Raw genomic sequence first — 12,824 nt, forward strand, 5'->3', positions numbered from 1 at the left:
TTGGAGGTTGCTGTGAGCCCTGAAGCCATAGCACTCTACCCAGGGGGACAGCTTGAGGCTCTGTCTCAAAAAAAAAAAGAAAATTCCCTCCAGTATTTTATTTGAGCTTCTCTCCTGGCTTTGATAATCAAATTAATTTGTATTTCTTTTGGTCTAAAGATGACATACTTAAATCATCTCTTATCACTAGATAATAACAAGTAAAAAAGCAAATAAAAAATGTTATTAGGAGAAATTCAAGCTTCTCTTTCATCTTTGCCCCTCAGTCTGCTGCTCTTAGAAGTGGTTCTCAACCTTCTAATGCCGCAATGTATTTTCATCGTTAAAGGGGTTGCGACCCACAGATTGAGAACTGCTGCCTTGGGGGAATCCTTGGTACAGTTAACTTGTGTCTGTATAGACTAGTTTACACATGCAATATTCCTGGAAAGATAGTATTTAGGTGCAAAATTATACATTTTTAAGTCTCTTGATACTGACAGATTCCTTTTCAAAATGGTTACATCAGTTTATAGTGGTACTACAGTGCTAATTAGAAAAATTTCAGTTTTGTTTCTATTTGAATTTTCTTTCTATGATATTGGACATCTAGTTTGTATTTCCTCTTTTATATGTATTGCTTACTCTTGTCTTTTGGCATGGTATTATTTTGGTTGGAGTTGTCCTTTATGAGCTTTATTTTGGCAGTCTTTTTTAGATGGTTGTTTTATTATAGCTTGAATTTGGTGAGAAGTGTTAAAATGCTTTTTGTAGCAGGCTAAGAGAGGTATTATGGGCAGAACCGGGGTTGAGGAAAAGGAAGTTAAACGCTTGAGGGAGAAATCTGTAGGATTTAGAAACTTGGAAGCTCTCCAAAGTGACTTTAAGGTGAGTTAGAAAGAGTAGCACTATTAAGAAAAAGAAGTAATGTGCAAAGAAGGAAATTTTGGGGGAAAGATAAGCTTGTTTTAGGTAGACCAAGAGTAAGGAGGATCTAGATTGAGCTGTCCAGAAAATTTGTGGCTAGAGCTCAAGACAAAAGATACAGTATAGGAATCACCTAATTTACTGAGAACATAGTTTTGAAAGGTTGACTGTAAATGAAGTTACTGAAGGAGACATTTGACAGTGAAGTGAAAGGGGTATAAGAGAGTAGACTGGCATGCTTGCCAAGGAGAGCAGGTGATCTAGACCAGGGGTCCTCAAACTTTTTAAACAGGGGGCCAGTTCACTGTCCCTCAGACTGTTGGAGGGCTGGACTGCGGGCCCTGGGACGAGTCGGCTGCTAAGCAGGGCAGGTAGCAGTGGCAAAAACAGCCGGCGGGCTGGATAAATGTCCTAGGTGGGCCGCATGTGGCCCGCGGGCCTTAGTTTGAGGATGCCTGATCTAGATAATCAGAGGGTACAGGCGGATTAAGAAAAGGCCATTGGGTTTAGTAACTTGGAAAAGATAAAATTTATGGGAAGCAAGAAGTTTTTTTTTTTTTTTAAAAACAGCTTTATTAAGAAATAATCATGTATCAGACAATTTAGCTGTTTCACGTGTGTAGTTCAGTGGTATTATAGGTTCAGAGTTGAGCAACTATCACCACAATTAATTTTAGAACATTTTTATCACCACACAGAAACCCCCCCCCCACAACTCCGCTCCCTTAGCAGTCACTCCCCATTCCTCTCTCACCCCATCACCCCCATCTCTCTAGCCCTAGACAACCACTAATCTACTGTTTGTAGATTTGCCTATTCTGGACATTTTGTATAAATGGAATCATACCATATATGGCCTTTTGTGTATGGTTTTTTCATTGTTTCCAGTGTTCTTTCATGTTCTAGTATGTATCAGTAATTCATTTCTTTTATGGCTGAATGATATTCTACCTACATTTTGTTTATCATCAGTTCAACATTTGTGTTGTTTTGGCTATTATGCATTGTTGCTGTTAATATATATGTGCTGCGCTTTCGTGCAGACATTTTTAGTCTGCATTTTATTTTATTGTATTGTATTTATTTATTTTTTTGGTAGAGATAGAATCTCACTTTATTGCCCTCTGTAGAGTGCCATGACATCACACAGCTCACAGCAACCTGCAACTCCTGGGCTTAGGCGATTCTCTGGCCTCAGCCTCCCGAGTAGTTGGGACCACAGGTGCCTGCCACAAGGCCCAGCTATTTTTTGTTGCAGTTTGGCCAGGGCTGGTTTTGAACCCTCCACCCTCAGTATACGGGGTCGGTGCCCTACCCACTGAGCCACAGGCTCCACTCAGTGTGTGGACATTTTTAGTTCTCTTGGGTATACACCTAGGAGTGGGATTGCTAGGTCGTATGATAACTTTTTCAGCAACTGTTCCAGAAGATGAACAAGTTACCAGTGTCCATCCTAATAATTTCAGTATCATTAGTAGTAGGACATTGCAAAATGTCAGTATTCAAATGTCTTATTCAAAAATAAAGGTATTATATAAACAATCTATGGAATTTTTTTTTGTTGTGTAAAACTGTTACATGTCTATGCATCTCCTTTCATTGGAAACCTTTTATACTGAATGTTACTTCAAAGCTTAGCTGAGGTAGTAGGCATTTTTCTTGTGGATCAGTATATTGGTGTAAGTATGCTATGTTAATTTCAAATAATTTGTAATAATGATTACAAATGTAATGAAAACATCACAGTGGTATTTGATGCTAATCTATAGTGATGATGACTTATTTTTCTCTCTCGTCTTAACTTTAGAGATTAAATACTATGATATTTTTTTCTGCCCAATTTGGATTATGTATAGTTTGTGCATCCCAGAAGTTCAAGATCCAGAAAAGCAAAAAAGATCCCTTGGGTCAATATTGTCGCTTGGCCATGCTTTTTGTGTATTTCTTTCTTAGGGAGAAGGAATGTATAGAAGTTTCAGAGTATGGCATTATCTATCGATTTTGGTCTGATCTCATCGGCTGGCCCTATTTTGGGTCTTGGGCTTAGCTCATTACCTAGTGTTCTCATTAAGTAAATGAATGAATAAAAACATTTTTTTTTAAGTAGTGCATTTAGATGTTTCATATTCAAAAGGTACAAAGGAGTGAATGGTAAAATTTCTATCTCACCTTTGTTATTAGTCATCCAGATCTCTTCTGGTAACCACTAATATGCTAGTTTTTGATTTGTCCTGTCAGATTTGTAGTTTTCTTTCTTTCTTCTTTTTTTTGAGACAGAGCCTTAAGCTATCACCCTGAGGAGAGTGCTGTGGCATCACAGCTCACAGCAACCTCCAACTCCTGGGCTCAAGTGAGTCTCCTGCCTCTGCCACCCAAGTGGCTGGGACCTCAGATGCCTGCCACAACGCCTGGCTTTTTTTTTTTTGGTTGCAGCCGTCATCGTTGTTTTGGCGGGCCGGGCTGGAATCGAACCCACCACCTTAGGTGTATGTGGCTGGTGCCTTAGCCACTTGAGTCACAGGTGCTGAGCCAGATTTGTAGTTTTCATATGTAAATATAACACTATTCCTCCTCCTCCCTCAAATGTGGTACTGCATATGCTTCTGTTCTGTCCCATGATTATTTGGATTATTTCCATGCCTTTTTAACTTACTATATATCTTTGTCTTTGAAACTGTTCAATATCTGTGTATCGCATTTCCTCATTCTTCTCAATGGCTGCTTTTATTTTTAATCACTTCCATTAAGAGTATTGTTTGTCTAGGCCAGGTGTGGTATAATAATCCTTACTATAATCCCAGCACTCTGGGAGGCTTAGGGTGGGAGGATCCCTAGAGCTGAGGAGTTTCAGACCAGCTTGAGCAAGAGCGAGATTCCCCCCATCTCTACTAAAAATAGAAAAAAAAATTAGCTGGGCTTTGTGACAGGTGCCTGTAGACCTAGTTACCTGGGAAGCTGAGGTATGACTTGAGCCTAAAGCTATACTCTGTCTCTACTGAAAACAAAAAACTGAGAGGCGGCACCTGTGGCTCAGTGAGTAGGGCGCCAGCCCCATATACTGAGGATGGCGGGTTCGAGCCTGGCCCTGGCCAAACTGCAACAAAAAAATAGCTGAGTGGGTATTGTGGCAGGCGCCTGTAGCCCCAGCTACTCGGGAGGCTGTGGCAAGAGAATCGCCTAAGCTCAGGAGTTAGAGATTGCTGTGAGCTGTGACTCCCCTGCACTCCACTGAGGGCGATAAAGTGAGACTCTGTCTCTGCCAAAAAAAAAAAAAAAAAAAAAATGAGCCCAACAGTTTGAGGCTGATGCCACGGCACTCTTACCAAGTGGGGAAAAGTGAGACTCTGTCTCAAAAAAAAAAAAAAAAGTTGTTGGTCTGTATCCTAATTTTGATTGATTTTGCCAAATTGCCCTGTTGAGTGGTGCCAAATGAGGGCTCGTTTCTGTGTACTCTTAAAACATGTTATCTTTTGATATGTGCTAATCTAGGTTAAAAAAGGATATTTGAGTATAGTTTTGTTTCCTATTTTTCTTTTTAGTGATGTTTGGCATTGTTTATCTGTTTGAACCATTATATAATTTTCTGTAAACTGAGGGATTTGCCCATTTGTTTTTTTTGTTTGTTTCTTTTTTTATTTGTGGGAACTCTTTATTTTTTTAGATAAGTCATGGATTTAATGAGTACTGAGTTAAACAAAAACTGATGTTAAAGTAGAAATTGTTTTACTTCTAATTGAATTGCAATCATTTTCATAACCATTGGGAGTAGGAGGCCAGAGTTGTATATTGGATAGCCTATCTACTTGAGTCCAACAGAACTTTGGGGTTAGCATTTTTAGAGGAGTTGGTTGAGATTATATGGTTTGCTAAATAAATATATTTCAGATTGTCCCTGGTTAAAGATAGATTAGTCAAGAAATAAAATATTAATCTGTCTTACGAATTTTCTTTCTTTTTACACAACTTTGAGCAGAAGTGTTTTAAAATCTTATTAAAATACCTATTTTATCATGTTATAAAATATTGGTTATAATTTATTTTCTTAATCATAAAATGTAAATATCTTCAGAAATAATATTTTTTAGAAATAACATTTATAATTTATGATTAAGAGAATAAATTATAACCAATATTTTGTAATGTATAATAATTATCATACATTAACTATATAATAAACATTCTATAGTTTATTTCTAAAAAAAATGTCTGATGATAGTGAGTCAGAGTACCTTATTTAATAATCTATACTACTTAGATGTGTTTTCACATTAAGAAAGATCTTTTCCAAAGCCTGAGTTTTTACTTTGTATTCATGCTCTTAGACTAGTAGGCCCAAGCTCATTTCATGGTAGGGGCAGATTTGCCTGCCTGACACAGATATGATGGTGTGTAGGCTCGCAGATGAATCACTAAATGCCTCTTTGTCTGCTGATACATGACTAAGTGATACCCCATCTGAGAGAAAAGAAAGAGAAAGAGAGAAATCATTAAAATAAAATGTAGGTAATTGAGGCTGATTCTTTTAATGTTATTAGGAAAAAAACATGGTTAGAAAGACAGTCAATACCACAAAACAAAAAAGCCAGTCATTTAAATATATTGTTATTTAATAAAAATCAGCACTTTTGTAATGAAATTTTTTTGGTTGTATACATTAATCTATGTAACTATTTTGACAGTGTGTGTGTATGTGTATATTTATGTGTATATGTATATATTTGATTATAAAGTATTTGTCTCATAAATGAAGTGTTACATAATAAAAATTCAGAGAATTCTTTTCTTTTGGAGACAGAGTCTCACCTGTTGCCCTAGGCTAGAGTGCTGTGGCCTCAGTCAAACTCACTGCAGTCTCACACTCCCACGTTCAAGTGATCCTCCTGCCTCTTCCTCCTGTGTAGCTGGGACTACAGGCATTCACCAGCAGCCTGGCTAATTCTTCTATTTTTAGTAGAAATGAGGTCTTGCTTTGCTTAGGCTGGTCTTGAACTGAGCTCAAGGGGTCCTCCCACCTGGACCTCTCTGAGTGCTAAGATTGAGGTGTGCACCATTGTGCCCAGCCAAATGAACTCTTTTTATCCAAGAATTAAGGGAATTTAAAAGTACCGTGTATCAGTACTTTTCAGGGATAGCCACCTTATAAAGGACCAACTATTAAAACTTTTCAATGTAATTTTTTTTTTCAATCTGTTTGCCAACCAATATAAAAGGGGAAAAATAAAAAAGCTTTAATCCCCCCCCAAAAAATTGAAATTTGAATCTGTGAAAGATAAAAATTAAAGCTTAATTTTTGTTAGATTTAGCAGAAAAAATTGACCACCTTCAGCGTGACGCCTTTAGCTCAAGCGGCTAGGGCGCCAGCCACATACATCAGAGCTGGTGTGTTCAAGTCCAGCCCGGGCCCGCCAAACAACAATGACCACTACAACAAAAAAATAGCTGGGCATTGTGGTGAGTGCCTGTAGTCCCAGCTGAGGCAAGAGAATTGCTTAAGCCTAAGAGTTGGAGGTTGCTGTGAGCTGTGATGTCATGGTACTCTACTCAGGGCGACAGCTTGAGACTGTCTTAAACAAAAATTGACCACCTTCTTAAGTGGTCAATTTGACCCAATTTTCATAGACCAGACATAGACCACATGCAATCAATGGAAGACTCACTTCTGTATATTGACCATTTCTGTAAACTGTATTTTGACTGCTTGGACTGTGACACACAATTACCCTCTACATCTTGACCAGTTGGATCTACTCTGTACCAAAGAGTAGAAGGTATGAGCCTTGCTCTTTAGTTGTATTTTCTTTAGTATAAATTCTTTTTTCATGTTTTATTATTACCACATGTTGCATTAGGCCTAACATCCTATTGCTTTTCACTTGTTAGGGAAGATTCTTTCAAAGTGAAGCACTTGTCTGAATTGTAGGTATATCCTACAATTACTGAAAAATTTTACACTTAATAGAGGTATATCATGGCTAAAAGGAAAAAGCTCAAAGAACTGACATTGAAGGAAAAGATTTATCTTTTACATTTCCTGGAAAGCAGCAGCCAAAGAATGATGGCAGAACATTTTGGTGTTAGCAGGACTATAGTTAGCAGTGTTCAAAAATGTAAACATGATTTACTGAGGGAGATACGGTGAGGAAACAGAGATCTCCAGCAGAAAAGGAGGGTAACTTCCCTTGATGAAGTCAGTGAAGCCATGTTTAGCTGGTTCAAATGGATGAGGGCAGTTAATTCCGGAATCTCTTGGCCAGTGATCCAAGAAGTTGCTAGAAAATTTGTACAGGAATTTGGGGTGGCAGATCTCCAAGCATCAAGTGGTTGGCTCAAGAAATTTAAAGTGTGACATATATCTCCCGGAAACTCTTGTGTGGCTAATGAAATGAAGTTCCAATAAAAGTTATGGAAGTTCATCAAAAAGTTTGGGCTTTTCCAGAGATTTCAAACATGATGACATCTTTAATGCTGATGAGTGCAGAATCTTTTTTTTTTATTTTATTTTAATTTAATTTTTTTTCTTGAGCGTAGAATCTTTTTGAAGGGGATACCTGACATGAGCCTTGTTGTGAAGGCTGACAAATGTTAAGAGTGGAAAACTTTATAAAGAATGTTCCACAGTTTTGTTTTGTGCTAGCTCAACCAGAGAGCAACTTGCTGATTGGTAAATTGGCAAAGGCACGTGCATTCAAGAACAGAAGCCAGAAGACCTCCTCATCACTTGAAGATCAAACAAATGTGCATGGATGATGGGTGCTCTATGTGAGGAGTGGGTAAGGGTATTGACCAGGAAATGAAGAAGCAACAGTTTATTCTACTGACAGGAGATGACTGTCCTGGCCACCCACCAGGGAATCATTTCACAAATGTGACACTGAAATTTCTGCCTTCAAATACAACCTAAAAAATCCAACCTCTTGACCAAACCATCGTCAAAACATTTAAAGTGAAAACACAACCTGTGGTTCACCTGTGGAAGCAACTTCATCCATTGTGTCAGCACTCTGGATGCTGTCCTCTGGATCAGTACCACTTGGAATAAATTCCACCAGAAATGATACAGGAGTGTTTTTGGTATCATCAGATAGTCCATCTCCCATGGCAGAATTTGAAGGAGTAGATTTTGAAGGTTTTGTTGCAGTGGATAATGAAGTGACAACCTGTAATGAACCTGACCCAGAAGCAATTTTCCAAGTGATATTGTTCAAAGTACAGGCCAGTGTCAAAGTGCAGGGAGCAGCTGATGGAGTTAGAAGTGAGGATGACACAAATTGCAGACTCCAAAAGAAAAGGATATCAGGCATTGATGATATAGTTGAACTCTTACTGTGCAAAAATGTCCAGGTATGCTGAGTGGCATATCCAGCATTGAGAGTGCTTTTTTTGTAATAAGAATAAGAAACAGACCAACACTGACTCTTTTCAGAAAAAATCTGGGAGTGTCCAGTCTGTAGCGTGTGGGCTGATTTTATGAAGACTTTTTTGGCTTATTTGTGCTGTTGGATATCACGAAAAGTATGCACAGACCTTTTTTTGCTAATCAGTATGGCCTAAGACCGTTTGCAATGTGGGACATAAAAGAAAAAGGGTTGGACACTCCTGGTTAAACCATAAGAAAAGAGTAAATGTGTTGATTTTTGTATAATGTTGTATGTATGATTTTACTGAGTTTTGATTGTGTATGATTTTGTATGATATTCTCTAATAAAAGTTGTGTATAAGAAAGTAGAGTGCATGTCTGTATCAGTACAGTAGGCCTCATTTCCTTATATTGACCACCTCTGTATGTTGACCAATTTGTTACAGTCCCTTGGGTGGTCAATTTGCAGAGGTTCTCCTGTATTTTAATAAAATAATCTCTTGTGTATTGGTAGAAAACATTGGACTGCAGACTGTGCTGTAAGTAGCACCATTTTTTTGGACTTAGCAGCTAAGTCACTTCTTTATGTTTCTACTTAGGTTTTATATTGTAGCAGAAAGAGTGCCTTCCCAATTCAGCAGATTTGTCTAACTGTGAATCTAGGCATTTAAGTAGTTTTAAACACCTCACTCTTGGATTTTTTAAAATTTCTCTACTGATTTTTAAATGATCCATTTTCTCCTAATCTGAAATATGTTTTGCTGTCGTTATTGTTATTAAGCTAAGATTGCTAGAGGCTTGTGAGTTGGTAATAAAATTAGAGACTTTGTGGCATAAGTTGTTCATAATTTATTTTATTAAATTTTGTATTTCATCATTTGTGGTGGAGAACCTCAGAAATAATACTTTTCGTGAAAATTTTCAAGTATTTTTACAAATGTTATTTTAATTTTTCTTGGTTTAGTCATATAATTTTGTTAACCTTTGTGTTTTATAATTGGGCTAGGAAGCATTAAACTGATTTACTTAAGAGGTTCTTCGCAGACAGGTGTGACTTTGTATATGTTGCTTTATTCCTAAAGCTCAGTGATAATTGCCAGCACAGCTTGTGATTCCAGAATGTCCCAGAGATTATTAGCATTTGGTTTGGAGGGAGTAGAAGGTGATACTTAAGTTATATTGAGGGTTACTTCAATGTAGATAGAAAAAAGATAAAATATCTTTGGACTCAATATGAGATCTTTTTAGAACAGTTATTTTGTTTATATAACTTCAAGCAAGTATTATTAGTGGACAGAGTTAAATTCTAACTTTTTTAAAATATAACTCAGTTTAATGATTTTAATAACTTTTAACAAATAACTTAAAAATTTTCTTTGTATTACCCAATTAAATAACGTTTAAAAATAGGAATTTTGAGGGCAGTGCCTGTGGCATAGTGGATAGGGCGCCAGCCCCATATACTGAGGGTGGTGAGTTTGAACCTGGTCCCCAGCCAAACTGCAACAAAAAATAGCCGGGCGCTGTGGCGGGTGCCTATAGTCCCAGCTACTTGGGAGGCTGAGGCGAGAGAATCACCTAAGCCCAGGAGTTAGAGGTTGCTGTGAGCAGTGTGAAGCCACAGCACTCTACCGAGGGTGACAAAGTGAGACTCTGTCTTTAAAAAAAAAAAAAAAATAGGAATTTCGAAAGTTATCTTTGCATGAATTTGTTACATAATGTGTCTGTTGGTAGAAAGAAACGTATGTCATCTCTGCCTATTTTCCTTTAGGATAATTCCTCTCCTGCAAGTTACTTTTGGATGGAAATATGCCCTTTTCCCAGTAGAAGATGGTAATCTTGGAGAATGACCATGGAGAAGGGGATGAGTTCTGGAGAAGGGCTACCTTCCAGATCGTCTCAGGAAAAGCAATCCCATAAAGAGAAACGAGGGGGCTTTGTGCTGGTACATGCAGGTAAGCCCTTCCTGGGTGAGTGAGAGATGACAATAATGTTAACTTTTTTCTTTCCTCTTGCCTTGGAGTACACTGAGAATTACATTTCATATCTGGAGGAGGCAAACTGCTACAAGGTAGATGGAACTAAAGAGATTATTTTTGACTTCAATCGAGTGAGAACGTTCTTTAGCCCCTAATTGGGAGGTCTTGTAAGGGTAGTTCTAACTATGTCGTTTTCACTTCTTTACCCTATTATTTACTTTTACACCATATTTAAGTTAAGTAATGTTAAAATTAGGTAAAGTAGTTTTTAAAGTCTGGTTTGTGTTTTTAAAAATAATGCTGCCAAACATTTTATTGACCCACCTACTAGACTATAAGCATCTTAGAGCATAATTATACAATCTTAGAGCTAATTTGCCTCTTGATATGATAAATGGGAAATCTTAAGACCAGAGATATTAAGTGACTTCAGCCACAGTGCTAGTTGGTGCTAAAGCCAGGCTAAGAAACATCTAAGTGGGCCCTTAAATCTCAGTCTAGTGCTCTTGACACTGCATCAGCCTGTGCGTGATCTGTCTACTTTAGAACACCATGAGGATAGACAGAGATGTTCAATCTCTGAATCTCTTACCTTTGCAAGGGCTTGGGTTTCAGAGCAGTGCGGCTCTGCTCAGCAGGCTCTTTCCCTTTGGCCATTTTTATTTCTCTGCATTTATTTTATTTATTTATTTATTTATTATTATTTTGAGGCAGAGTCTCACTATATTGCCCTCGGTAGAGTGCTGTGGTGTCACAGCTCACAGTAACCTCAGACTCTTGGGTTTAAGCGATTCTCCTGCCTCAGCTTCCCAAGTAGCTGGGATTACAGGCACCTGCCACAACACCCGGCTATTTTCTGCTACAGTTGTCCTTGTTATTTAGCTGGCCTGGTTTGAACCCACCAGCCTTGGTGTATGTGGCTGGTGTTGAAACCACTGAGCTATGGGCCCCAAGCCTATTTTATTAATTAATTAATTTATTTTTGAGACAGTGTCACTTTATCACCCCTGGTAGAGTACTGTGGCATCATAGCTCATAGCAACCTCAAACTTTTAGGCTCAAGTGATTCTCTTGCCTCAGCCTCCTGAGTAGCTGGGACTACAAGCACCTGCCACAAAGCCCGGCTATTTTTAGAGACAAGGTCTTGCTCTGACTCAGGCTGGTCTCGAACCTGTGAACTCAGGCAATCCACTGGCCTAGGCCTCCCAGGGTGCTAGGATTACAGGTGTGAACCACTGTGCCTGACCTATTTATTTATTTTTGAGACAGAGTCTCACCCTGTTGCCCCAGGCTAGAGTTTAATGGCATCAACCTACCTCACAGCAACCTCAAATTCCTGGGTTCAAGAGATTCTCCTGCCTCAGCCTCCCAAGTAGCTGGGACTCCAGGCTCTGAAACACCCAGCTAATTTTTCTATTTTTAGTAGCGGTGGGACCTCCCTCTTGCTTAGGCAGATTTTGAACTCTGGTGCTTGAGGGATCCTCCCTCCTCGGCCTCTCAGAGTGCCAGGAGTATAGGCATGAGACACCACGCCCAACCTTATATTCTCTGCATTTAGAGTCTAAACTTCGTGACCTTGAAGAGAGGAGTGTCTAGGTCTCCTTTTAACTTTTCCGAGACAGTCAAGCATAATGGGAGCAAGATTAACTTTAAAAAAAAAAATTGATACACTATGGATGTGCATAGTTTTGAGAGTATTAACTTTGATATGGAGCAAGAAATGGACCTGTTTCTTCTTGTGAGACTGTTGTCCTGCCTTGTCATTAACCTTTGTCTCTATTTAGACTGGACAGCCAAGTATTAATCTTACTTGAATTTAATCCAGTGAATCTGAAAAATACCATAATAGGTTTAATTCCCTTTTTTCACGGAGGCTTTTAGAAATGAGGTAAATTTACAAAAGTAAACTAGTTAAAGTAGACCTGGGACTACAACTGCTGTCTTCAGATTCCTGGTCTTTGTTCTTTCTACTACACCATATTTATGTAAATAATTCCACAGTACCCAGAGAGTTATTGTGTTCAGAGTGAATGTTTGGAAAATGTACAAGAAAGGGTCTGAACTTCATAACAAGCAGTAACATAGAGCTTTTGATTAGTTGGAAAGTGTCACTTTGTGTGACTATCATGACTTTACCTCTCAGAAACATAAGATGTTGCTGGGGGCCAATAGTAAAAGTTGGAAATCTGTGTTATGAAAGGATATTGTGTGGATTAGAGTGACCTCCATTTCTAAATTATGAGAAGGTCACATAGAGTGATTGGTTGTGCAGAAGTATATATCTTCTATGTATTTAAGGGACAAAAATTCAAATCCTTATTCCATGTAGAGGTTTTTTTTTAAGAGACAAGAATTTCACTTTGTTGCCCTTGGTAGAGTGCCATGGCATCACAGCTCATAGCAACCTCCAGCTCTTGGGCTTAGGTGATTCTCTTGTCTCAGCCTCCTGAGTAGCTGGGACTACAGACACTCACCACAATGGCCGGCTATTTTTTTTGTTGCAGTTTGGCTGGGGCCAGGTTTGAACCCGCCACCCATGGTATACGGGACTAGTGCCTTACTCACTGAGCCACAGGCCCCAC

The 12,824-nt window shown here is 38.6% G+C and overlaps 1 protein-coding gene across 1 annotated transcript in view; it reads left to right on the top strand.

The window, feature by feature from the left end:
• The window catches only part of TASP1 (taspase 1), a 302,109-nt gene that overhangs the window by 3,686 nt on the left and 285,599 nt on the right, over positions 1–12,824 (top strand). The window contains exon 2 of the mRNA XM_003788007.3: positions 10,035–10,218. Within this exon, the coding sequence (XP_003788055.1) occupies positions 10,110–10,218 (109 nt within the window). The 5' untranslated portion in view covers positions 10,035–10,109. The remainder of the gene's footprint in view (positions 1–10,034; positions 10,219–12,824) is intronic.

The sequence above is a fragment of the Otolemur garnettii genome, unplaced genomic scaffold, assembly GCF_000181295.1.
Source record: "Otolemur garnettii isolate 467f Iridium unplaced genomic scaffold, OtoGar3 scaffold00025, whole genome shotgun sequence".
Lineage (NCBI taxonomy): Eukaryota > Metazoa > Chordata > Mammalia > Primates > Galagidae > Otolemur > Otolemur garnettii.